The 27,980-nt window shown below is 42.9% G+C and overlaps 1 protein-coding gene across 5 annotated transcripts; it reads right to left on the reverse strand.

The window, feature by feature from the left end:
- Positions 1-817: 817 nt before the first annotated feature.
- On the reverse strand, positions 818-27,960 carry pals2b (protein associated with LIN7 2, MAGUK p55 family member b). 5 transcript variants are annotated; one of them, XM_083899300.1, is made up of 15 exons: positions 27,867-27,960; positions 20,110-20,162; positions 19,909-20,007; positions 17,256-17,510; positions 12,174-12,277; positions 10,872-11,024; positions 8,006-8,158; positions 7,621-7,848; positions 6,048-6,179; positions 5,865-5,961; positions 4,978-5,046; positions 4,705-4,866; positions 4,415-4,617; positions 4,196-4,324; positions 818-1,941 (listed from the first exon to the last, which is right to left on the reverse strand). In XM_083899300.1, the coding sequence occupies exons 4-15, from the start codon at positions 17,386-17,388 to the stop codon at positions 1,765-1,767; spliced, it is 1,740 nt and encodes a 579-aa protein (XP_083755426.1). In that variant the 5' UTR covers positions 17,389-17,510; positions 19,909-20,007; positions 20,110-20,162; positions 27,867-27,960; the 3' UTR covers positions 818-1,764. The 5 variants fall into 5 exon arrangements, with proteins under 5 accessions (XP_083755426.1, XP_083755424.1, XP_083755425.1 ...); XM_083899298.1 differs by having other exon boundaries at positions 12,156-12,277; XM_083899299.1 differs by lacking the exon at positions 19,909-20,007 and having other exon boundaries at positions 12,156-12,277.
- Between the last annotated feature and the right edge of the window lie 20 nt (positions 27,961-27,980).

Genomic DNA, 27,980 nt, shown 5'->3' on the forward strand with positions numbered 1-27,980 from the left:
TTACTCCTGTTTCCTTCCACAGAAACACAAAAACATGGCGATTTGGGGGTTATAGGTCAATTGGACGCTCTAAATTGTGTGCGTGAGAGTGAGTGGTTGTTTGTCTCTATGTGTGTCCCTCCCTGTGATGGACTGGTGACCTGTTGCCCTACTTTCAGCTGGGATTGGCACCAGCAACCCCTGGAACTTGCATATGGAGGATAAAGCGGTAGAAAATTTGACTGATAAAGAGGCTGGCTGATATTGACGTGGTGCTTCGGACCAAAACACATACTGAGGTTTGATTAACACTCATGAGTTCAGTTTTTGCCAGTAAGAATTACTGAGACAAATAATAATAATATTAACAATAATAAATAATAGTCCTGATTTTAGCCACTCTGCTCTGGTTGCAGTAGAATACCTGTTTTGTTTCAAGGTGGATAAACTGGTGATGCAATTATTTGCAAGCTTATATATCAGTTAAAACCATGCAGTCGCCCATTAACCAATGCCGCTGCCCTTTATAGAGACTCACCAACACCTTAACATGCAATCAAAGTGTAAACAAACACGCACAAGACCAGATAATCAGGATAAGTGATCAGATTGTCTCCTACAATAACAACTAAAAAAGCACCAAGGCACCTCAGTGCCTATAAAATAGCGATAAAAATAGCGATAGCGGATCACACCCAAAATGTAATCACTTGTTCCTGGTCCCATTGCAGACATTTCCTGAAATTTGCATCCAAATCTGTCTGTGACTTTTCGAGTTATGGCGGAGGTCAATAATAATAATGATCCACAAATTATAACAAAGCCGTGTGAGGTTTAATAAACTTTATTCATCATTATTACCTTGTTGATAGAAGCAAATCTATGGAACATGGAGTTGGAAGTGGGGCTGTTTGCATGACGTCAGGGACGTTCAAATGTTACATCACAAAGACGAGACAAGATGCGTTTTCAGTCCTGCTCAAACATTTAGAGTCGGTGTAGAATCTTATCCCAAATCCATCCATTAAATGTAATTGTATTAACAATAACAGTGGATGAACAAACGTTGATGATGATCACACTCCAGAGCACAGCCTCACATCGGGGTAATAAAAGTAAAAATAACAAATCAGGATGTGTGACACAACACGACACTATAAACCACCACACTACTGCAACAAACTACTGTTTCCCCACACACGTTTCATCTTTGAAGAAGTACACAATAGGGTGTTGAGGAGTTAAATGTTTGGGAGGTGGAAATAAATCAGAGCTACACAGGCTGCTCAAACAAAGAGGTTTGACACGGACAGGTTTTCTTGGACACAGACTGCTGAAAAAGAATCATTGGCTTTCATCGTCTTCACAGTGGAGCTCAGGGGCGGCGATCGTAAATCCCGGGGTCTGTGAGCACCGGAAAAAAAGGAAGACTGACACGAACACGCACTACAAAATAAGACAGAAACAACTACAACAATAAATTAATGCAAAAATATGGCTCACGTACCCGTGGCCAGATTTTTTTTTTCCATTCTCACTGGAATTCCACATTGAATAGAAAGATCTTTCATAAAAAGTTATAAAATAAATAATCACTCTTTCCCTTTTTGAGTTTTGAGTAGAAAAAAAGTTGCAAGCCGTGTCGGCCTAAGAAGAGAAAGAGCAATTAGAAGGAGATTTTTTTTTTTTTTTTTTTTGCAGAATTATCTTCTCCACTCGTCTCCTCTTCTTTGGCCTTTGTGATCAGGAACACACAGACATGCTTGAGAGGCTCACAGTCGCTCCTCAGTACACCCAGTTGACGGGGACCCACTGGGATTCACTGCACAGTTTGACCACAGCAGCCTGCAGCATCTCAAAGGCCTTGTCCAGGTTGTCGTTGACGATGGTCAGGTCAAAGTAGTGGCTGTACGCCCGCTGGATGCGAGCGCTCTCGTCCACCGTCTTCCGCAGATCCACATCCTGCAAACGCATAAAGGACAGGTGAGTTGTGGAAACTTATAGTGTGCATTCAGGGTGTTTGTGCAGCTCTTGCACAAGTCTCAAAGTCTGGAATTTTGTGTGAAAGTCTTGGAAAAGAGGACTACATTTTGCACACGTTTGTGAAATTGATGCACTTTTGGGATTACCATATCTATCTATAAAGCAAGTTGTGTGTCTGTCTGTCTGTCTATGTGTCTGTGACAGGCATATCTCGCTGACCATTAGTCAGATCGCCCTAAGACTTTGGATATGGGTTGAGCATGGCCCGATGGTGTGCATCCTTAATTTTCATTGATTTATGTTGCACTTTCGCTGATTTACAGATGAGCTGTCTGGAGCGGGGAGGTGGGAGTGAAGAGACTGTCCTTGCGAAGTAGGTGTCCATTCATACATAAATAGTCTGTTTATTGTCTGCAATAACGAAAACAAATGAACACAGCTGTTTCTGCCGCAGTCTGCGCTGCACTGCTTCTCTCTCTACATGTCGCTCTCTCGCCACACATCTATACCCACAATCTTATAAATTATTTCAATACTATAAATAAATGGGTATCTATAGAATATAGAATATATATATATTATGTATATATATATATATATATATATATATGTAGTACTTGTGAGACTGTTACAGTGTTAGGAGATTTGACAGACATAACTCTTGAGGGCTGCGGTGTGGAGGCATCTTGTGTGTAGTGGCGGCAAATCAGGGATTGCCGATTTTGTCCACATACCGGTCGCTGGCTTCCCTATTTAACGTATCCCGGTAAATTCCACATCCTTTTCGGGATTTAAACATCTTTTTTTCTTTTCTTTCTTTTCTTTCTCCCAATTCTGCTTCTTCTCATCGTTCACTTGTTTGTTTACATTCGCGAAGCCATCAACATGGCCGCCACGTCCCAGAATGCAACGCGGTGCCCAAGCCTATAGGGCCCTCGGTTGTTTGCGCGCAGCCCGGTTGCAGAAGGGAACGACTCAGCGTTTAAGTAGCAGTGTTGTCGTGAAGTTAGTCAACTCTCATGTACGAATTCAGACGGCTTAAAAGCAGAGCACATATTTGTAGTTTCCACTAGCATGCTACTACTTTGCGGCTAACTTGGTAAACCTGTTTCCAAAGGTAAGCTAGCGAAGCTACGATTAGCATTAGCGTCGGGCTAACATAATACAACACTATGCAACCTCATTAGGTACAACACATTTTTTTTCAATTTTCGATTAGCATTAGCGTAGCTAGCTGTAATACAGTGTTTGTATTATGTTAGCCTTTACATTCCTACGTATCATGCATTACCATAAGTGAAAAATCTTCTTCAGCTCCCACTATAGGAAAACATACTTCCTATGGGCACTGCACTAGTGTTTCTAAAATGTAAGAAGTAAGTAAAGTTTATTTACATAGTTCTTTTCACAGATAAAAATCTCCAAGTGCCATACAATCATCAAAATAAAATACTACAGCGAGGAAAATTGCAAGGAAAAATAGGAGCACATACTACACAAAATGTTTTTTTAGTTAAACTTCAACTTCCTGTGTATTCTGCATTCATTTATTCAATCATGCTGGTATTAGAATGTAAGAAAGTAGGCACCAAGTCAAGGTCTCTTATGAAAGAATCAGGATTTTTTTTTACATAAAATGTCATGCTGACGTGAGAATAAAGTTATACTGTTTCTCTACAAGAAAGCCAAACAACGGCAGAATAAAAACATCATCAACAACAAAAATCACCAGCTGCAGTGCATTAAAAAAGTTAAGCACTGCAACATTTAACACACAAATGATGATAGATTAAATCCAGAAGGAGGCAGTGTTGCATAACATTACGGATGCCAGCTGCCATAAAACACAAGGAGAAGAAGAATATTTCAGTCCTATCATCCCATCAAACTGTAAATGTTATAAATGTTATCATTAAATGTCTGATCACAATTCCTTTGTGAGAAAACAGCAATCCTTAAGCATTCAAAATAGATTGTGAGTCTTAAAACCTTCTGGTCTATCTGTGCCGAATTAGCATTACCTGGACCTTTTCTTTTTTTTACCCAAGCTCAAAGTTGATGTAATCTTTACTGAAATTGTCCAGTAATGATTTGGGACATAACACATTCACACAGGACTAAAGTCACTGATAAGCTATTGTTATAATTACTTTTCAAAACTAATCCCCTGTGAACAGGGCTTTAGTGTGTGTTATGTACAGTTTATGAAGTGAAGAAATGATTGTGAACTTACTGTAAGCTGCTTTGTTGTGATGCCTGCGTCCACCACCGCTTTGTGCATGGCCTTGAGCGTGTCGAAATCTGGCGCTGCTACAAAAATCACGTAAGGCATGAACTCGGCTGTTTTCAGTACCTTCAGAGCCTGGAGACACAGACACAGTCAAAATCAACTAGTACTTCGCTAAAACTAGCCCTAACCGAACATTTTCTGTCCTCTAACAGCGTCTCTTACCTGTGGGTTGACGTCCAGGATGCACGTGCGTCCAGTGGCCACCACTTCATGGATGGAGTCGATCTTGGTGCCGTACAGGTTGCCGTCGTACTCGCCGTGCTCCAGGAAGCGCCCGGCCTTCACGTCCACCTCCATCTCTGTCCGGCTAGTGAAGTGGTAAGAGTTACCGTCCAGTTCTTCGTCGCGGGCTCGTCGTGAAGTGTCTGATGGAAGGAAATATTTGATTGTTAAACTGAATATTTAACATGACATAATGTATGAATACAGACTCAAACCTAACAGGAACTTACATGGTATAGTTGTGCCGAAACGTGTGGGCTGAAGCACCATGAGTCGGTTCTTGAGGCTGCGTCGGCCCACGCCCTGAGCGCCGATCAGAACCAGCGTCTTCCTCTGGAACGCTGGCACTTTTGCCACTTCCTCATAGATCTGCAGCTCGTGTCTGTCAAACTCTGTTTAAACACAGACAATGCGCAACAATGAGCCATACACAGAAAAAAGACGGCCGCGTGGCGAAAAGACGTGAGCTAAAGAGTCGACGACGCGTTGTTGGGTTTTCTGACCTGCATTCTTTGCCGTCAGATACATCATCTTCTTCTTCTTTTTACCAGCTATCGTGCCGCAAAGGATGCCTACAAAACATGACTCAGCATTTATTTATTTTCACATTGAAAAATAAGTGCAACATAACCTCCATGAGCTTGTAAAGGACAATTATCTTAAAACATGAAATTTGACACTATTATTGTAATAAGAATGGCAGTATTTCTATAGGCTAATACAGTGGTATTATTGTGGTAATCCAGAGATTAAATTAGATTAAACTATGACTATAGGCTAGTTACAAAGTCAGACCTTCACATGTAAATGTTTGTGAATCAACATTTCCACATCATAAATTATTAGAAATTCATCATCCATCATTATTACTGAGCTATTACTTCGCTACTATAGCAACAAGATGGTATTATCATAAAATGACTCCCCCTATTACCATACACGAAAGTCTTACCCATTATTCTATTTTAATATGGCTGTGTTTTTGTGCAATTACACATTTGACCAAAGGAGGGCAGTTGTGGACCATTTATCCACTTCCCAGGCATTTTCACCATCAATCACTGCTCAGTGGTAAAAGCAATAGAGAAGTGAAAGAGGTCTGGCAGCGCACAAACCTTAAGCCAATCTATCTTTTCAACATCAGCAATGTTTATCATGAAAACTGCAGAAAAACTGGAGGATTCTTGGTGTTCTTAGAGTTCAGACTCTGACCACAGCACAAATTATGGTGTGTGTGTGTGTGTCAGGTCACTGTTTATGACCTTTTCTGGCACAAACCCTTACCTTGGCAGGACCAGTAGTCCTCATGGAGACCAAAACCTGGTTCTAATGAGGCAGAACCTGTGTGTGTGTGTGTGCGTGCGTAAAATCCATGTTTGCAGCCTCTTACCTGACCCTTCAAAGTCTCGAGGGACAAACGCTTTCCTCTTCTCCTCCAAGAACTGACTGGGTATCAGTCCTGTGGCCCCGCCCACCACATGGCAAGCCTAAAATAGGTTACAGATCAGTTTGGAGTTTAGTCTTTAAAAGAAAATACACATAAAGGAGTGGAGATGAGTGGATGAAATTCCACCTGCCACCAGTTGAGATCCTCCCTGTTGACGATCTGAAGGATATCGCCCTTCTTGAAGCCCATCCCTGCCTCCCTGCATGGGATCAGGTTGTCACTGTCTGGGTTGTAGTCAAAGTACGGCCTCACATACACCTGTGAAGAACACAGTGGTGAGTCCGGGGCGTGGTCACTGGTAAATCTGGCAATAATGATAATAATCAAAAATGTGGTTAAAGTGGTTTGTGGACAAACACACTCTCACACACGACACACATACAAGAAAAACAATGTGGCTGCAGCTCAGCAGGCCGTCTCACACACCGACACAGTCACACTCATTACGTCCTCGCGTCCCACACTGTACCCGGGCGCAGCTGCTCACACTGCACCAACACAGAGGGGGGACTTTTGCCAGGAAGTGTAAGTGCTCTGGCTGATGCATTTGATTAAACAAGCAACCAGAGGAAGCAATAAAACAAGCCAGTTAAGTATACTGTGCAGCGCACAACTGAGCCACACAGAGCAGGATGTGATTCTGCAGCAGCAGCATTGGAACTGCCCGCTCATTCAGCGAGAACCAAACAAACATTTCGGAGTTTATTCCTGTTTGTTGACCGACAGTCTCGGGAGCCAGAGCTGGTCAGAAATGTTGTGGCACTCACACGTACGAGAAAATCACAAATAACTGTAATTTCCATATGAGGGGATGTGTGTTTACAGGAAGCCAGCGTGTGTGCACTCTTAGGACCTGTTCTGGCATAAACACTGACCTTGTGAGGACCAGCAGTCCTCATGGAGACCAAAAACTGGTCCTAATGAGGCAGAACCTCATTTCTGAGGAACTAGGAGTTGTGGTTAGGTTAAGCTTAGGGTTAGGCTTTAACTAGTTGTGTTCAAGATTAAAGATAACACTTTGGTTTGGCCATCCAAATAAATTGAAATCAGTGCAGTGTCCTCGGAATAACAGCTGCACAAACCTGTGTGTGTTCTTGTATTTGTGGCTTTGTGAGGACCGATAATCTTATAACCCATACGGAGTGAGGACATTTACAAAATTTGAAGGGCTTATTGGGGGTTACGACCTGGTTTTAAGGTTAGGGTAAGGGGTTAGGGAATGCATTACATCTATGAGTGTCCTCAGTTTGCATTGAGAGCAAACATGTGTGTGTATGGTGTTACATCTTGGCATAAACACTGACCTAGTCAGTAGTTCCTCATGTAAAACCAAAAACTGGTCGTAATGAGGCAGAACCTCATTTCTGAAGAACTGGTTTGTGGTTAGGGTTAGTCACCAACTGGTTATGGTTAAGGTTAAGGATAGGATAACACATTGGTTTGGCTATCCAAATGATTTGAAGTCCTAAGAAGAACAGCTGTACAAATCTGTGTGTGTGTGTCCAAGAGCCAGAAATGGCTAGTGTGACCTAGATAGCATGTGGAGTGTTATTAATAGGGCTCCAAAGGTTCACATTCCTGCACAGGGGTTTGTGGGAAGGCTCTCGGACAGATCACCAGCTCTGTGACGGTGCCTCAAAATCAGCTAGTCATTACATAAGTGTGTTTGTGTGTGCTTCGTGATCACGTCCTTGTTTACCTGAGGAGGTGCCGGAGCATCTCTGTAGCTCGGCAGAATCTTCAGCGTGATGCCTCCACTGCAGTCTTTGAGCATCTCCTGCAGCTCGGTGGGGTTGTTGCCGACGTCCTTGCCGTTGACTTCCTTTATGATGTCGCCCACGTGGAGCAGGCCCTGCCTGTCAATCATGCCGCCGTGCAGGATCCTGGCAATGACCAGGTCGTCTTTCTCCACGCGAAAGGTCACGCCCTAAGAGGAGGAGGAGTTACAAGACACTACATGCCATGTTTCCTTCCCCCTCCATCCACTGTATCACTTATTGACTCACTTGGTAATTCATGTACTCAACCACTCCCTTCCAACTGCACACACACACACATGCAGATAATTTCATCTCTCTGCTCACCAGTGGCTCTCCTGCCTTCTTTCTGATGCCAATCATGCGCACAGCATCCGCCTGCATCAGAGCGCTGTTCACTGCCGCGTCATTGGTCATCTCAGCCGGGGGCGGGACGTCGTAGCATTTTGAGGCCACTGTGTCATGTGCCTCCAAAAGAGACTGAGAGAGGGAGAGAGATGATGCGAGTTTAAAACTAAAATGTTTGGATAATTAAAGCTGACATTGAAGAAACCAGATAATTATAGCTTTTTTAAACTCTTTACTAATCTGATGCAAAACACTGAATATTAATCACATGCTCCAGTGCATAAATGTTCTATTGATATATGTAGTGATGGGCTTAAGACACAACTCGCACCCAAACTATGTCTGTGTTTTATTCAGGATGCTGACAGAGGAAGATTTTAAGTAGCCTACAATTTTAAATAAGATATTTTTTAACAAAAGAAATGACAAGAAAATAATAGTAAAACATATAAATTGTGTGCTCTGTATCGACTGCCAGAGGGTACGGAAAAGCTCATGGGTCAGTCAGTATTCTGTGAGCTCCTTTCAGCACACACCGCTCATAAATAGAAGAGTTCTTTTCTTCCGTTCTGTAACTTTCCATTTCAAAAGACAAGTCCACAGTGTGTTTGTTTCACATGCACTGAAACATTGATTTTGTTTTTTTTGATCGCATACGCACAGCATCTATATGAGCGGCAGCAGCTTCAGGTTTCTACAGTCTGACAATGATGACGAGTGTGAACTATGTACGACTGATGTGTACAGTTTATAAATGGATCCTGTGTCATTGTCACCTGAGGTCACAGTGGACGTAAAAACACGCATATATAAATCCTGACTGTGTGAGGTACAACTGCTGTCACTGCATGTTTTAGATGATTCCCTGCTCCAACAAACGGTCAGCTCGTCATCAAGATGCCCGATAACAAGCTATCAGACCATCTGCAGACAGATGGTTGAATGAAGTGTCTTCCTTGTTATTTTTCCCCATAAATAAATAATGTGAAAACACAAAAATATTTTGAATTATCACCTTCCTCTATGGTTTTCCCTGGGTTCTAAAATCGTGCAGATTTGGGGGATTAGGTAAATTGGACACGCTACATTGACCATAGGTGTTAGAGTGTGAGTGGATGGTTGTTTGTCTCTATGTGGCCCTGTGATGGACTGGCGAACTGTCCAGGGTGTGACCCCGCCTATCGCCCTATGTCAGCTGGGATTGACACCAGCGACCCTCATGTGGAGGATAAGGTGGTAGAAGAAGGATGGATGGAACTTCCTCCATATTCCATCACATAACTTTAAATTAAACAGAGGTGGAAAGTGTATTCAAATATTCTACTCAAGTAAAAGTACCACTTTTTTGATACAATTTTACTCAAGTACAAGTAAAAGTACTGGTCTCAAGTAAAAGTTTTTAAAAAAGTAGCTTGTTTAAAATTGACTCTAAATTTCAAACAATTTGCTCTAATGTTAAAACAAAAGTGTACTAATTTAATTAAAGGCGCCATATCGTTAGCCTAATAGTATAGTTGCCTAAGTCATATTTGAATGTTTTCAGAAAACAAGAAAAAAATATTTTTTTAGCAAGCACGTTGGTAGAGTTAGGCAGATATCACAATTAGCAAAAAAAGGCAATTGTGCTATTAGGCTGACGATATGTAAGAATGTGGCCAAAAACGGTTACTACACTCAAATTCAAAATACCGAAGTCTTTTAGGTTTCGTTTTATCCGCCATTGTAGCTCAGACGTAACTGGCAACCCGTGGTTGCTCGGCAGCTGAGACTCGACTGACTGCAATGATTGGTAGACATGCCAAACATGATTTCAAAACATAAACAGGATTTGCAGTCTGCAAAATATTTTTTTTAGTGCGAATATTTTTGGCTGTACTGTTGTTATTGGTGACTTCAGTTTGTTATATGAACATTATTCCTGAGTCTCTGTGACATATTAGGAGGATTTTATGGCCAGTTGCTTTAGATTAATTACATAATGCACCTTTAATTAATCATCTAATGTCTGGATGGATTGGCAACAAAATACATTTATTACATTATTTCCTGGTTGACACGTGTCCTTGAAGTGGCCTTCACCCAAACCTGCCTCTCTACATTTAAAATACTGTATCTTACTGACCACTAGTCAGAGAAAATAAACATTTTGTATGTGATATAATATACTGAAAATCTCTTGTCATGTCATGTTTTTCTTCTCTCTCTCTCTCTCTCTCTCTCTCTCTCTCTCTCTCTCTCTCTCTCTCTCTCTCTCTCTCTCTCTCTCTCTCTCTCTCTCTCTCTCTCTCTCTCTCTCTCTCTCTCTCTCTCTCTCTCTCTCTCTCTCTCTCTCTCTCTCAGTAGGTCACCAGGGTCTTATCCTCCAGCTTACAGCACAAGCAGCTCCGATTGGCTCAGAGGCGTCGCTAACTCCTATTGGTGCAGCCTGGGAAAAGCCTTGCTCGTGCATAGAGAGGTTAGTGTCCTGCTGATGGGATCTAAAACATCAGCTCTGTATCTACAGTAAAAAAAACATGACACCTGTGTCACGAGCTAAACATTAACTACCAAGTCCCCTCTTGTACTAACATGAGCAGCAGTGGCTCATTTTGCTCATAGGAAAATGCTACAGGCTGATAATCATAAGTAGATTAAGTGAATAGTTATTTATAAGGATGTTTAGTGATATTTAACATAATAATTTGCAATAAATTGTCTTTAAATGGTGTCACTGCAGTGTGCACCACTTCCCCATTTCAGTTAATATTTAATCCACTAGCAGCCATGTTTTATCTACCTTATCACCAGGACAAAGATTTAATGTACCAGCTTTTTTATATATATATATATATATGGTTTTTCTCACCTGGAAGTGTGGCTCCTGCAGGATCTTGGACAGCTCCGTGGCGCTGTCATCTTTGACCTTGAGATTGCTGATGTCGCCCAGGATCTCCGTCACCAGCTCCACGTTGTTGTCCTGCACCGCCTCCAGCTTCACCTCCTCCTGCTGCTCCTGAGCCTGTCGGGGGAGACACAGGAGCTCAGGGTCGAGAGTCGTGTGTTTAAACTTATGGATGTAAGGAGTGGTGTTGTGAGCTAAAGCTATGACCGACAGCCTTCTATTTTGCATTCTACACATATATATTCAACACCCTCATTTCACTGCATGTTTTACCTTGTGCACGTAATAAAAATCCTGATTTATTTCTGCTGTATGAGCAGGTCTCCGTCTGTTAAAAGTCTATCTGTTTACATTCAGTCATCTGTCATCCCTGATACATGTTCCATCTCCGCAGGGAGCAGCTGATGCTGGAAAAAATGACTGATGCTGGAAAAAATGACAACAGCCTGAACTCACCGCACAGTGGATTTCAGGTGTGTTGTGTGAGAGGGAGAGGTTGTGCGCAGAGGGAATACATGCGCCGACAGAAAAAACAAGACACACTAGGGTACTACAGTGTTGTTACTCACAGTATGTTTGCATTTGTGTAGTAAGTGTACTGCTTACTGTATGTCGGCACCTGTGTCACAGCAAGCCAAGCACTGCAGGGTGCTGGGGGTGGAGAGCTTTGGTGCTGGCAAGCTTGTTCGCTCACTGCTGCTTGCTGCGTACATATATATAGGCTACCGTTCAAAGGTTTGGGGTCACCTATACAATTTTTTTGTGTCTTCCATAGTGCTGGGCACTAGGTAAACGCGCAGCGCATTTCCATGACGACTGACCGGAAAAAGACACGCCTGACATGTTTACGTGCCGTGACACCAGAGTCCAGGCACTGTTTACCAGTTAGTTCCGTTAGCTGCATTAGCTCCTTTAGCGCCGTTAAATAACCAGTGCACCTGTGTACTGCTTATTTGTGCCTCTGTTTTTAAATTTTAGCGTTACTTTAGAGACTCATTTTAACACTGGAGAGATGGTTGCTGGAAATGGGCCTCTTTACACCTATGTAGGTATTCCATTAAAAAAACAGACGTTTGCAGCTAGAATAGTCGTTTACCACATAACAATGTGTAGAGCGTATTTCTGATTCATTTAATGTTATCCTCATTGAAAAAAAAGTGCTTTTCCTTCAAAAAATAAGGACATTTCTAAGTGACCCCAAACTTTTGAACGGTAGTATATATCTATATCTATATGTGTGTGTGCTACCTTTGGCAGGGTTCGTACAATGGGACTTTCCATGATGCCACGCAGGAAGAGCAGGTCGATGTCTTTGGCCCCCGTGGAGGCGTTGGGCGTCTCGCCCACATTGTCCAGCACCTGCTGCATCGCTGCACGGACGGGTCAACAGATAAGAGAGACAGACACAGATGGAAAAAAGAAAGGAGATAAGAGGAGTTAGCCAAGCCTGAAAGTCATACAGAGCATAAACACAAAACAGTGACGCTGAGATGCTGCAGCAGATAGAGAGAGAAGTCAATGAGTTTGAGCAAATCTGACACAGGATCAGGTATAAAACTTCATTATTAACACAACTGGCTTCCTCCCACAGACCAAAAGTTCTATCATATATAATATGTAATAATATTGTGTCCACTATCTATAATGTTCTTCTCCACTGCAGGTTTATTAAACCATGGTATATAAAAGAAGTGGGAGGACATTTTTAATATTTCAGAAAAGAAGAAATATGTCGAGCACAAATGCAACTAGTGAGAACAACTTTCATCAACAACATCAGGTAAATGTGGGATCAATGTCGCCCAGTCAATTCCATATCTTGTGTCAGGTGATTGTTATTTATCGACAAGGGATTCATAAACAGATTAATAATGCATGCGGAGCCGCCGCGCCTTTCAGATGCGATTCTGTGTGGGCGACATCTCGTATGAAAACGCTTCTGGGCGCAGCAAGCAAAAAGGAAGTGGATGAAATCAGAGCTACACGCCGAGCACTGATGAATGAATAACAACATTATTTTAAAAGTCCTCTTGCAGGTCTCTTTTCCTCATGAAGGCCACTGATCCACATAATCTGTCAAATATGATTTCCCCCACCAGGTTAATAACATATTTGTTAATCTTAAGTTCATTTTAAGCCTAATTACAAAACTGCAAATTCTAGGTTTTCTTTCACCGCCCATTCTCTGTGTCCTGTTTTGAGAAAGTTGTCATTTCATCACAAAAGTCAGCGAGTGAAAGAAACATTGATATGCATGAGGTGTAATGAAAACATTAAACCCAAAGGTCAGACTTAAACTTGATATTTATTTGATCACAAATCTCCTCGCCAATCCCCACTCACGTTCAGCGGCTCTTATGAGCTCAGTATATAAACCGTTTATCAACCACATCTCAAATAAGGTACATAATACGTGAAATGAACATGTTACATCACCGACTCTGCATTATCTAAGATTAGAGCTCTGCAGAGGTTTGTACTCACAGACAGAGAGAGAGAGAGAGGTGAAGACTGAAGGTTTCAACCAGGTAACGCCTTAATGCCAGGGTCTCAAAGCCCATGTAAGCCTGTTTAAGACACTTTAAGCCCTGGGAATGTGTGTCTTTTTATATATGTGTGTGTCGCTCTCTCTCTCTGTCTCTCTGTCATTATACACTTATGTGGGTGTTTAATTTATGTCCAGTCAGCACTTGTACGCAGCTCTCACTCCCATGATTTCCACTGTGACCCTGACTCATGCTCTTGTCGACTGTCTAGGAAATGCAAATAGTGTTATATAAGAAAAATGTCATCTAACTAAGCTAAAGTCTTCAGTTCTACTTTTTCTGGTCTGCAGCACAAACAAATTGAGGTTGACGGATTCATTGATCATCCATTCATCCTCCATGCAGACAGAAGACAGCTGTACAATGAGAAAGTAGAGTAGTAAAAAATACAATTGAGCTTTCACTGCAGCCTGATCAGCACAGTGTACAGACAGACTCTATAAACAGCATACCTTAAATATTTATGATCCTCTTTCTAAAAAAAAAGACAAAAACGGGAGGAAGACGGGTGGGGACGGGAGGGAGGATGAGTTTTACAAACTGCACTGCAGACACTTGGACCAGTATATTCAAGAAGCGGAATACTGAATGTATGACTCAGGATATTCCGTTTCTGGAACGACTACACACAATCTTTGAGAGGAGAGCGGTGACCGTGAAGGCCTTCAGCATTAAAAGAGCAGCAGCATTCATTCAAATGTGACCTCTTTATGATACTTAATGTTTGTTTTCTGCCTCTGTTTGACCTTTTGTGAACAGGAACAATGGGACTAGAGGATTCCCTCCGTTTGAAAAAGGGTCTGTTGAGCAATACTATCAGACCTGACTGAGGGAGCATGTGTGAGTATGAAGCAGCAGTTTTATACTTTTTAAGCAGGAGAATTCACTTCAGAAAGTTTTCATGGGTGCATCGGCGGCCTTGTTTAAACTGCAGCCCCAATTTTTTTTTTAAGCACATCCAGATTGTATCGAGCTTGATTTTTTTGGAAGTCTTAACGGCTAAAAAAAAAAACGAAAGCTCAAGCCACATACGAAGGTGGTTTTGAATGAATGAATTATTATAGATCCATTTCAGCTCCACATCTGTGTTGTACTTTATTTATACTTCTAGCAACTTTTACTTTTACTAAACTGCATTTCACCTCTTTGTTACTCGTTACTACCAAATAAAATCAGAAGAATAAGAGCTGCTTTTCTAGTCTTGACTTGAAACCACAACCGTCCAGTTGAAAGACAACTCACCCCCTACAACTGAGCTACCATGGCTCAATCCTAACTCCTCAATTTTTAATACTTTCACTTTTACTTCTAAAACTTAAGTACAGTAAGTGTCATATACTTTAAGACTTTTACTAAAGTAATATTATAAAAAGTGACTTCAATGTCTACCAAAGTCATTTGGTAAAATATTTTACTCAAGTATTTTTTCTTTGAAGTATTTTATACAAGACTGCACATTTTGGACAGAAACAGGCACAGATTTCTGTCGTCCATTTTGTTTATTTTGTTTTCCAGGGCGTGGCCTGTTACTATAGAAATCCATGTGTAAAAGCAGACTAGACAATGTCAATATGGACACACGCAGATCGGATCTGATTGCTTTCAACACGTAAGTGGACAGTTGGGTCAGGAAGATCAGATTCTGATCAGATATGCTAACAAATCAAAATTGTAAAATTGGGCTGCGGTCCAAAACAAGTTTGCTGTTGTCTTACTTTACTCGCGCAATGTTGATATAGCCTCCATCGGTCTACATAAATCATACCACTTCCTGTGTCCCCAGCTGACACGAGATGTAAACACAGCTGTCATGTAGAGGCTTAATCAGGATTGTGCAAACTCATGTGATCACTGTTTGACAGTCACAGACATTTGTTTACATTAAAAAGTTGTAAACGATGTCGCATATCTAATGATCTTGCTCTCTGCTGACAAACTTCACCTCAGCGTGTCACTGTGTCCTCTGGAATGCCACTGGAATGTTTGCTCACCCGTCCGCCACTACCCTGCCACGTGTACTTGTGTGTACATGACTCATCCCCACAAGCCTCCTACCTCCAGTCTCTATAATCCTCTGAAATATGGCGAAGTGTTACAACCGCCTAAGCCTGACCTGAAGAAGTTGTAAAAGCTAAGAGATTACAGAACTGAGCATTCTGCATTAGATGTTATCTTGGTTTTTTTTTTTGTTCTCCGGCTGGTTCATTCATCTTCATGATGAATCATCCTCCTGCTTACTGGATTTTGTGTCTCCACTGCCTGTGTGTGTGTGTGTGTGTGTGTGTGTGCGTGTGTGCGTGTGTGTGCGTGTGCGCACACCTAGCAGCACTGTGCGGTGTGAATGCCAATGCAGAGGCTCAGTAAGAATTCCTAACTCTGTCTTGCATTCTTATTTTTCAGCTCCTCAGAGTGAGATCACACAGGAACATCTTGACTGACACTAAAGTACATCACTCATCACAAACATAGTGTAGCATGTTGCAGTGTGTGTGTGTGTGTTTTTAAGTACTACAGGGAAAATACTCTCACTGCAAAAGCTCAAAACAAGAGTGGGATTCTCATGTCAGAGACTGCAAGTTTTTTCACATTTAGAAAAGGAAATTACCATTCACTGAGTAGGAGTGGGCCAAAATATTGATTTTGTTCTTCCTCGTGCAATACTGTAATTGATACACCAGGACAAATATCGATATTTTAATTCATACGGGCGCTCTAAAGTAAACAGTCCCTGCCAGTTTCACTCGCCAGGCGTCACGACCTCACGTCTCCTCACGGTGGCGCTGCTCAAATGCAGAACTTACCTGGAAGAGGGAGTTTACTGCGAGATAATGGTGGATCCACGTTCAATATATAGACCTTATGCACTTTGTTTGCTATGTTGTGAATAAATAGAGAAGTTGTGCGCTTTTAACTTTTCCACGGACGTTTGTTTTCTTCAGTTAGACAGATATCGTGATGTATCGCTATATGATTGTCTTGATTATCGCAGAATCGCTGTACATTATTGGCATCGTGGACCATGTATCGCATCGCACAATGTGATTCCCCACGTTTTTTTTACGAAGGCTAGTTTTCGAAAAAAAGGTAATGAAAACACAGTTTAAATATAAAGAATAAACATATCTAATAGTTTGTTTAAAAATGAACACGTAAGACGGCTAAAATCATGAATCAACACTTGTTTTCTCCGTGTGTGCATGGGTTTTTTCCGGGGTTCTCCGGTTTCCTCTCACAGTACAAAAACATGCAGATTTGGGGATTAGGCAAATAGGACACTGTAAATTGACTGTAGGTGTGAGTGTGAAAGTGAATGGTTGTTTCTCTCTATGACGCCCTGTGTCAGCTGGGATTTGCACCAGCGGCCCCCGTGACCCTCATGCGGAGGATAAAGCGGTTAGAAGATGAATGAAAGAGCATAGAAACAGATCAGACACTCAGAAATACTACACGTGTCAGTTTAAACTAAAAGTCTGATGGGGATGAAAGATTTTGCCGCGAGTGGTAATATTAAAAATGCAAAAAAACATGAAAAATCCAAGTCTACAGACAGTTTAACTATGCAGTCATGTTCAAAATAAATTCAGTTTAACACATGGATCGTGATAGACGGCACTGATGAAGTGGTTTACATGAAAAATCTGGCCATTGCGTAACTCTAGAGAAGCGACCTTGTCTTTGTGCATTTAAAAAAAAAAAAAGAAAGAACAAAAACCTCCATGAACCTTGAGCATTTCAGAGCACGGGCACTACAGCATCGCTCTCTGAATATGAAAATAACTTTGCCTGCTCCTTCTTTCCTCACCTCCAGAAGCATCTGCTCCCTGGGTGGACTGCTCAGCCGGGGGCCGCTCCACGCCAGGCTCTCTCGGCGCTGTCACCTCCTCCTTCTCCTCCCGTACCCCATTGGGACAGGCGTCCTCCATAGCTGTGACCATCACCAAGCCCTCCTTTTTCCCTCTGCTTTCTGCCACAAGTATGCTAAGACTAACCACTAGTCAAACACCAGCAGCTCTGCAACTATAGTCTTCTGTCCTTCAATCTTCTTATGGCCTCCTCTCTAAAAAAAAAATCCCTCAAAAAAAGAAAAAACACACACACACAATGACACAGAGAAAATAGAGAGGAGAGGAGAGAGTTTGTGAGCAAACAATGAGACACAAAGAAAACATCAAAACAATGAGATTAAGTTGTTGAAGTGTGGAGAGATGAAGGGGCTGATGTGATGACGAGCTCAGAGAAAAGAGGCACAGAGCTGAACTGCAAACACAGATGCAGACATGTGTTCGGTGCTCGTCAGTCCCCTCCTCACTGGCTCTAATACCTTCCCTCCCTCCCTCACTCACTCTCCCTCCCCCTTTGATAACGTACACACATAATCCCGCAGTTCTCCCCCCTGCTGTTGCCTCAGTAGCCCCCTCCTTGAGGTCCTCACACACCATACACACCAAATGACCAAGTGCCATTATGTAAATGATCTTATGCAAGTGTTATTGACCCCCACGTTCTCGTCCATCCCCTGCTCCCCCCCATTCACACAGTTCAGGGTTTGGACGTCCCACTGTTTGCTGGCGTGCACAAACTCAACGTGAGCCGATCGTGCTCATACATATTCTCCTCAAAAACACCATGAGTCAGCCTGATGGGATCTTCTCATCCTGTTTCTTGTTGATTCAGAGGAGTTAAGGTGCTGACAGGATTAGGCACTCTCCAGAACCTGACACTTTTGGTGCAAACTAGTTGGTGCAGTACTGCAGGGAAGTTATCTTTTTTTTTTTTTTTTTTTTTTTAATAAAAGCTCCCGAATGCCTCATTTAATATGACAGCTGCCCTCTATACATAGAATAAGGTTGGCGATTTTACATCAGGGCAGTTAAACATTTATCTAGTCTGTCATCTAAATTAATTTTGTCCAGCACACCTGATGCTGCTGCAAATAGTCTTTATTCAAATATTGACTCGAGAACCTAAACTGAAAATGACATTCTTTCCATATTGATGGTGCGAGAATAATATGAAATGTTTTTGCAGGATCACCAGGTATAACATGTACAAAACTAGAAAAGCACTCGGAGAGCGCAGACCTCCGCCATGGCAGCTCAGCCCCCCACCCCCCACAGATCACTTTATTTAGTCACTTGTTCCTGGTCCCATTGCGGACATTTCCTGAAAATTTAATCCAAATCCGTCTGTGACGTTTTGAGTTAACAGACAGACAGACATATACCTCCTTGGCGGATGTCAACAAAAGACTCAATCAAACTGTGTGGCAGTGACAGAGATACTTGATAAATGTGAATTCTGCCCAGCGTATAACAGTAAAAGTAAAGCCATCCATCCACCTTCTACCGCTTTATTATCCTCCATAAGAGGGTCGTAGTTCACTGGAGCCAATCCCAGCTGACATAGGGCAAAAGGCGGGGTGCACACTGGACAGATCGGCAGTCCATCACAGGGACAAACTCTCACACACGTTTTGCCTAATCTCCAAATCTGCATGTTTTTGGACTGTGGGTTGTACCAGGATTGATCCTCTAGGGGGAAAATGAACAGTTGTACAATGGCAGTTCGGGCCAAAAGTCTTAACAAAAGGGTAAACAGTGACTAGTGAAAAGAGACTAACATTGTCACACTTGAAATACAATTCCCAGTGCTGAAAACAATCTAAAAATGTCTCCTCCCATCCACAAGCTCCGCCCCAAAGCACCCAGGCTGTGAGAGGACTAGATCTGTCGGCTTTTTAATCCACTACACCACTCCCCCCACCCCCCCACCTCCATCCTCGACATGACCAGTTCACCCCTCCCCCACGATGGGACGTGAGGGGTTTTAATCTGACTGTGATGGCATGGGATTATACAATCTCTCTCCCTCTCTCATCATATCTGCTCAAACATTTCTGCACGTCTAACATCGCTGGTTAGATGATGATCACAAGCAAACCTTTTAGACCAAAAGTGTTTTCTTTTGGAGCATCAGTACCAACGCTACTATAAGGTTTAAATAAGAAAATAAGAGCCGATATCACACAGGATTTTGACTGAGCAAGTGCAGCTGTGCGAGAAGAAAACAGCACAACAAAGCATCATGGGAAGTCGGTCCAATTTGGTCAATAATCAGTACATTTGCGAATGTAGTTCAACTGAAATAATTGGGTTATTCATCAGCAACAAGCCAATTTCAGTATGCAAATTGCATGTATTAAAAGGCAGAAGACGTAATGCCCTGCCTGTGATCAGACTTAAATATATACCCTATATCAGCATGTGGAGATTCAACCAAGTCTGACAAATAATCTGACAAGTCTTTCCCTGCACTGACAAAAAAAGTAATATAGTGTCTACTGCCAGTCACAGTCACGCTAGATTCTTTCTTATATAGAAACCTTGAAACTTCTGTTTCACTGGGTGAGATTAATGCGAGCGCCGGCCTTCGAGCACAGAGAATGTTTTATTCACCTTTAATTCAGAAGAACAGCTGGAAACCCTTCGCTTCTCTCCTGTGTTTTCTTAAAAGATGTGATTTCTCACGAGCAGCAAAAAAACAAAACACGGGCCCTGAACGGACAGAAACATGTCAGCATGTAGGAAACATTTTCCTACACGTCTCCGGTGTGTTTGCACAGAGGAAAAGGCAAGAAGAAGGAGACTTGTGTTTACCTGCGCCGGTTGGTGTGGTCCAACACCAGCCCTACTGGCTACTCATCAGTCAACTGTGAAAAGAGGAAGAGAGGGAGAAAAGATGTGTGAAACATTGCAAGGCTCACACACATGAGGCATGAACATTCAGTTCTACATTCCTGCACACTAGTTCTAACCATTCCTCACACATTTGCTTTATTTTTATTATTTTTTTGGTTTCTCCCCCTGAGGTTTATCTGCTTCATCTGTCTGTGCCACCCCGGAGTCTTGCAGGGGAGTCGAGGAGTTTTAGAGGACTGAGGCTGCTGTTGGTTCAGTGATGAATACAGTCATCAGGGTGATTCATTCTCCTCAGCCATTAAAGGATGCATCATCAGCTGGCCCCGTGCCATAGACATAGTAAATGCTGTGCTCGGAGAGTATCAAGGAAGCGGTGCACGCTCGTTCACAGAAAGAGATCTCATTTTCATTCTTGTACCAATCTGCTTTTCTTGTTAGGTTTTACCAGTTTTTGATGGCTAATTGTCAGCGTAAAAGGACCAGTGTGCAAGAACTGATGTGCTCACATCTCCAAGCACGTCAGGGAACTACCGTGGCCTTTGAATACCGGAAAGAATGAAGTAAGTCGTTCTTTTTCATTTGCATAGTAAGCTTTTACTTCAAAATGCAAGAAGCACACTCTGGTTTGTCCATTCGGGCTGTTGTGGAAACATGACAGTGTAAGATCATAAAAAAAGCTTTTTCTCAAACAGTTTTTACTTTAATGGTAGTATAAACCCTTCTCACTATAACACTCTATACCTATAGAGCGAAGTAATGTCATCTTTCGGCCATTACTGTCTTCCAGACTTCCTGCAAAACCTCGGACTGGAGTTGGACTTGGCGTCCTGCTGCGTATGCACTGAACTTTTTGACCCGGAAACTTTCCAAGACAACGCAGCAACTGATCTGATTTGTATCACGACTAACACATAGATGCAGGTACGAAACATACAGAACCACAGCACGATCTATCTCAAAGTCCACTGTTTGTTTTTCTGTGATGTAAAAGTCATCAGGAAACTGATTCACTAGCTTATAGAGGGATGCAGCGCCACCTACGGAGGCAGAGTCAGATGTATATGGCCAATAAATCGGTTATCTCCTCTTCATATATACTCGGGATATGCAAGTTTTCCGATTGCCTGTCTTAGTCGGACTATGGCCTTAGCTTAGCTTAACATCCAGAACCACAGCACGATCCATCTCAAAGTCCATTGTTTGTTTTTCTGTGACGATAGAGGGATACAGAGCCACCTACGGAGGCAGAGTCAGACATACACAGCCAATATATCAGTTATCTCCTCTGCATATATACTCGGAATCTGAAAGTTGTCCAATTGCCTGTCTTAGTCGGACTATGGCCTTAGCTTAACATCCAGAACCACAGCACGAACCATCTCAAAGTCCACTGTTTGTTTTTCTGTGACGTAAAAGTCAACAGGAAACTGATTCACTAGCTTATAGAGGGATGCAGCGCCACCTACGGAGGCAGAGTCAGACGTACACGGCCAATAAATCGGGTACCTCCTCTGCTTATATTGTTGTCCGATTGCCTGTCTTAGTTGGACTATGGCCTTAGCTTGATTAAACTGCGCATGAAAACATTCGGCGATAGCTGATTTTCATTGACAGCACTTGATTTGGGTCATTATAGTAAATGCTAAAACAAAGGCAGCACAATAGTCATTCCTGCACTTGTTTGTCTGTCAAAATATGTTGTGATATTGATAATTTGACACTGATTAACAACAAAAAAAACTCCCTGCAAAATCTCCTGCCCCTGTTTGGGAACTACAGTATGAGGTCTGGCAGCACTTAACCCATACATGCTGCTCTGAATATGCGTCGTGAGAAAGAAAAACTCAAGCCAGAAATAACCAAATAAATAAATAAATAACAGAACGATGTGGCTACAAATAAGGCGCTGCCACTCTTACACAGCAGCGTGCAGCAAAAGATTATCACTCCTACGCTTCGTTTAGTTTTTCTTGCCCCGAGCTGGAGAAGAAAGAAAAGCAACGATGGTCCAATCAGTGGCACAAGCTCCACCTGCTCAGTCAAGAGTGCAAAACCATCTGCTTAATGTGAGAATATGTCTTCGCCTTCATGTCAGGAGGAAACCACACTGACCACTTTCACTCTAACCTTAACGCCCGAGGTCATACGGACGTGTACGATCTGAGCATTACCAGATTAGGTTTGGCAAACAGCCCAGTTTTGCCACACTGGGTTGTTGATGCGCCCATGATGCCACAGCTAATTGGTCCTTTAATGTATGAACAGAAGGGAGAGGAAGAGAACCAGTGATGGGTCGATTCAATATGCAACGCAGATTACAGTCAGGCTCGGCAGCCTCGTTAGACGTGAAGGATATCCTCTGGAAGAATGTTAATGGAGCCAAAGCCACCAGGGCAATTCCTTACCAAGTCATCCGCACCATGGAGCAGGAACTGAGCCAATTAAATGGTCCAAAAGCAGAGGGGAGGAGCCAAAAAATGCTTGATTTTAGGGGAATATATAGAAAGGGTTAAAACAAAAGGGAGATTTTTAGGGGGTAAGATCTAGAATGTGGGATTGACAAAAGGCACATAACAGCTAAAAATCCCATTTTCAAACAACGCAATTAACAAGTCAGACAGGTTTGCAAATCCTCTGTTTTCTTCGCAGATTAAAAATAATGCGCCCTCCCCACACGTGTTGATCACAGTTCACATCTTAAAAAGATCTCATCACACAACTGAATAACGAGGAATTAACACGCCGAGGGTGTCGTGTGGTAACGCTCCGTCACATTTTAATCATACATGAAGTCAAAACTTAAAAACTGATTCAAAACAAATGATATTGCAAATAGAACAGCAATTGCAATGTCTGTGAGGAAAAAGCACGAGTCCTTCAGCACTAGGGAGAGGTCAGCTGTCCAGAAACTCTCGGGTATCTATAGTTTCCTCTAGTGAAATAAAAACATTTTAGCTTCAGAATGTGCAGGAAAGCGTTTTTGTGAATCTATTCCTAGATGAAGGAGTTTACGTTTATTTTCATTCAAAAGCCAGGATGTCTCAAGGAAGCCAGGGTAATATAGGTGGATGTGTCTCACACTGAGCACACACTGGACATTCCTGATGTCCTTCATCACTGTCCACTCCTGTTTCCTCCTCCTGGGCTGGAGTTAACATCTCAGGAAATCGTCATTTCATCTGGAATCCCAGCTGCCACCGAACGCTCTGAACCAATACACGCACCGATAAAAAGTTGCAAAGCACTCTGATAGCGGACAGCTCGAGCAGGATTATGGGATGGGTGCATGTCTCACTTTTGTAAGCACGTCTGTGCATGAGCATACGCACGCTAACTGCGAGTCGGTGCCTCACTGAGCACATTTGTTAGTTTATAGTCTTCGACGGAGTGAAGCGTTACATCCCTCGGGGTCATGAAACACACAGCATTCATCTAGGAGGAACCATTCAAATCATGTCCTTCTACTCTTCCCTCCCCGCACTAAAACACGTTATTGCTCTTTGCCTCGTGAGAGCAGCCGTCGCTCTCAGTTCCTTCTCATTGACTTGAGAATCACAAAAGGAGTTCGGGCCTTCGCGTCACATCAGCAGCTGACTCCAGGGGGAGTGTGGAGCAATTAGTAAACGTCCCCCGAGCGTGGAGACGAGTGCGCACACGTAACATACAATAGATGTATGTGTAATGACTAATCATAAAACCATCCCCCTTTCATCCGCCCGTCAGCCTCCAGAAAAAACGCCTATGTAGGTCAACTCCATGTGCTTTCAGTAAGAGGATTACACTGCGACCCCCAAAGATGATCATCTCAGCAGATCAATATAAGCATCTAAAGGCTGGGCAATCATTCAATAACATGACATATCACAATATGATTTTTCTTCTACTACCAGAGGGGGCTCTGGTGCCAATCCCAGCTGACATAGGATGAAAGGCGGGGTACACGTTGGACAGGTTTACCAGTCCATCACAGAGACACAGAGACAAACAACCATCCATGGTCAATTCAGTGTCCAACTTGCCTAATTCTCAAATCTGCATGTTTTTTGGACTGTGGGAGGAGAAACCACATGAGACGAACGGTCGCAAACCCGCGTCTTCAGCAAAGACAATAGTGCTAACCACTACACCAACTGTGTGGCCTAACAACAGTTCAATACATATCAATTAGGGGAGGGAAATAATCAATATATGGTGACTCTTTTAGACGATTTTAAGAATCCTTTTTATTAAGGACGAACGATTTTGAATAAATATCTAATTGCGATTATATTGACAGGAATTGCGATCTGAGGGAAGGGTGATTTTTAGTCATTTTCATTCGACAAACATATTTAAAAGGATTACCGTCTGATATTTGCGCAGATCGGTAAGAAACAAAGATGTTCTCTTCGGTCTGTAGAATAAGATGTGTATAGATCAAGACAATAACGAATCTAAAATGAAATTTTGCACAATTTAATTGTTCAGCCCTACTTAAAATCATGATATTTCTACTAGGTTTATGAGTAGAATGAGCAAAAACGGCAGTTGACCATTTAAGTATCAGAGTGACATACAAAATGAATTGGCACCCAGATATCATGATACAATGCAATCTTCATTGACATTCTAATGTCAATATAATGGTTCTGCTCTCTGAAAACGCCCGCTTTTATCACTACAATTCCCATCTGTCTCCATAAATCTGTGCAACAATCCTGTGCCACTGCACTTTAATGCATTTACCTTCAGGGAAATGTAGAAATTGTATAGTATTGTGTGTAAATGTCTTATTATCATGAACTCTATATGCACCATATTCATCAAGAACTGCGTTTCTAACCAGTCTGTTACTGTCGCGGCCGCTAAACGCTGCACCTGCCAAGAGACAACTGATGAAATCAGCTCAGTCTGTATACCGCGAATGATGAAAATGTGGCTTCATGTCGCCTTCTGCTGATTCATGCGCGCCACTATTCTCCACCTGCTATCTTAATTACCGCCATTTACCGCAGACGCCGTTTTTGTTACATCAGTGCACTTCACCAAACGTGACCTCATTCCCTCCGTGGCGGCGTGATATTTCAGCCCCAGTGAGAGCTGAAAACCCTTTGGTGATGCCCGTGCGGTGATGTTAATGATGAGCACCTTATGACATAATCTAACCCCTCAGCCGCTCTCTCATCAGCGTGAAAGAAAAGGCGACGAGAAAGTTAGAGGAAGTGAGTGATGGGTGTGGAGAAAGGGAGCAGGCAAAGAAATGAGGCTCGCTGAGGATTGGAGTTATAATATATCTCTTTTCTTAGAAGCAGAGCAACAGCGTGATGCCAGACTGTGGCTGTAGCTGCTCCGGTTAATCCTGTGTGTGCGAACACGATGACCTTGTGTGATCTTACGAGTTTTCCCTCCCTCAATTTTTTACAAAAAAAAGCATATTTCATGAGCAACACAAGGATTATTTTATTTCTCTGCAGCGCAATGCCCCCTTTAAAGCCGTATAGATGAAATCTGCTGAATCAGCACTATAGAGACTGCAGGAAATTGGCCAATTGTGTTTGCCTTCACTTGTCTGGCAGCCATTACGTTACACACACACACACACACACAAAAACACTGTTCCTCTGTGTAATTTAGTTGTGTATTTTGTTGACAGAGACGTAATTAACTTATGATGACTGTTATGGGGCCAGTTAGTGTGTTAACAGTAGGGAGGTGCAGCCATGTTTGTTGGAAAGAGGAGGGTTAATAGTAGGTGTGTAGATAATGTGTTGTTCATGGGGAGGTTTGAGTCATAGTGTGTGTGTGTGTGTGTGTGTGTGCGTACTTGTGTTTATGTGTTATCTTCTGGTGTAAACACTAACCTTGTCGGGACCAGTAGTCCTCATGGAGAGCAAAACCTGGTCCTAATGAGGCAGAATCTCATTGCTGAGGAACTTGTTTGGAGCTTGGTTAGGTGAAGGTTAGAGTGAGGCTGGGAACAGCTGTGTGAACTGGTGTGTGTTAGTATTCCTTATGTTATGGGGACCTAAATCTGTTTACATAGTCACATTATGGGGCCAAAAATCCACTCCCCATAATGTAAATGACTACATTTTACGTTAAGACGTTAAGGTTAGAGTAAGTCTCCAGGAAATTAATGCAAGTCAATGCAATGTCCTCTGAAGTCATGAAACCCAGTGTGTGTGTGTGTGTGATTCTCTCTCTTCTTCTTCTTCTCTGTATCATCCCTCTCTTATAGCTGTGTATTAATAATGGAAAAGTGGAAGCTTCACAGTGTTGTATTCAGTCTCTGTGAGTGACTCACTCTCATGTGTTCCAATATCAGGAGCACATGTTTGGAAGGAAGTAGAATCATGCAGGAGAGGGTTAAGAAGTCTAACTCGGTGCCATATCACCAAGCAGAACAATAAAGGTCATCCTGGATCCGGGACTCGGGACATGTAACCGGTGCTGCCCCTGCCCTGGAACTGTACATTTACTCTGCGTCTCCTTCCCTTCCTCCTTTTGTTCCTCTCATTCGATTCCGACAAATCGGATTAAGGCTTGTTATAAAATTGAGAGGAAGATGGACAGACGCATAAACTCAAGGTGCAACAGGAGCCCTGGCTGAGTCTCCCGCCTCCCCAGGAAGGATCCCTGAGGATGTTGCGTATGATGAACTGTGAGTGCATGGGCTTCCCCCGTCACGTGCAGGAGGCTAAACCAGCTTAGAAACCAAGAGCCAAGTGAGTGACCCAGGCTGAGGCAAGGAGTCTGTATGTAGTCTGTTATAGCGATGGTTTTGGTTTTGAGTTTCCACTAAGTGCTCGCACAAAGTGGACCCGACGTCCGTGTTAGTGCATTGTTATTAGATGGTGCGCTCATAGACTCAGTGGAGGACAACACATTTAAATCAATATCTGCCAGTGTGTGCAAGGCAAGCCACGGGTCACTCAGCATCCACTCAGTAAAGCATTGTTTATATTTGATTTTTTTAAAGTTTTAAAACAACAAAATGAGGGGGTGTGAGGTGTCTGGCACATGAGTTGTAATAACCCTGTAGTTCTTTATTTTCTTTATCCTTTATTTAGCATGGAATGTCCCATTGAGATACAAGAGCCTGGTCCAGACAGCAGCACACACAGACAAAACAATGTCAAACTAACAGCTTTAAATGCGTGTCATTCCTTTCCCACCATCCTTTGCTGCTGGACGTCCCAGTCTACCCCCCCAATCCTGTCACCACTACCACAGGACTGTGGATCCAGGACTCGGATCCACACCACGTCCACATCCGCGCGCTCTAACCGTGCGTCAGACCCGTGCCAAACGCTCGCGCCGTTCACACTGACCAGACAACTGTACCTTCACACCGATTTCGCCACACGTGCGGCCATTTTTTCCCACTCCCCCCCCGTTTGCCCATCCAATCTATTGTGGCGTGCGAGTAAAAAAAAAACCCACGCGCCGAATGCTTCCTCGTGATTTGTGGAGGACACGGGGTGGTGGTGGGGGGGAGGGACACGCCAGGATCCACGATGTTCGCTCAAAGCGAGCTGGTTTGTGCGTGGATAAATGAAGGCAGAGTGGAGCGGGCTCTGTAGGGGGGCAGAGCCGCCTCCTCCTCCTCCTCTGTCAAACTCTACTGCACCTCCAACACAACTAAGTCTCTTTGTCTCGCGCGTTAAAAACGCTTCGTGGGAGAATCAAATCAACGTCGCCCCGCGTTACAGCTGTGGCCGCGAGCCGTGACTTACCTGTGAGTCGTGCGTGGGTGTTCTCGCAGGTCCACGGACCGTCCCGGTTGGACATTCAGACCCCCCTCAGCTGTCTGTCCCTGGTCCCGCAGCAGACTACCAGAGAACACGGTG

The sequence above is a fragment of the Microchirus variegatus genome (assembly GCF_963457635.1).
Source record: "Microchirus variegatus genome assembly, chromosome: 13".
Lineage (NCBI taxonomy): Eukaryota > Metazoa > Chordata > Actinopteri > Pleuronectiformes > Soleidae > Microchirus > Microchirus variegatus.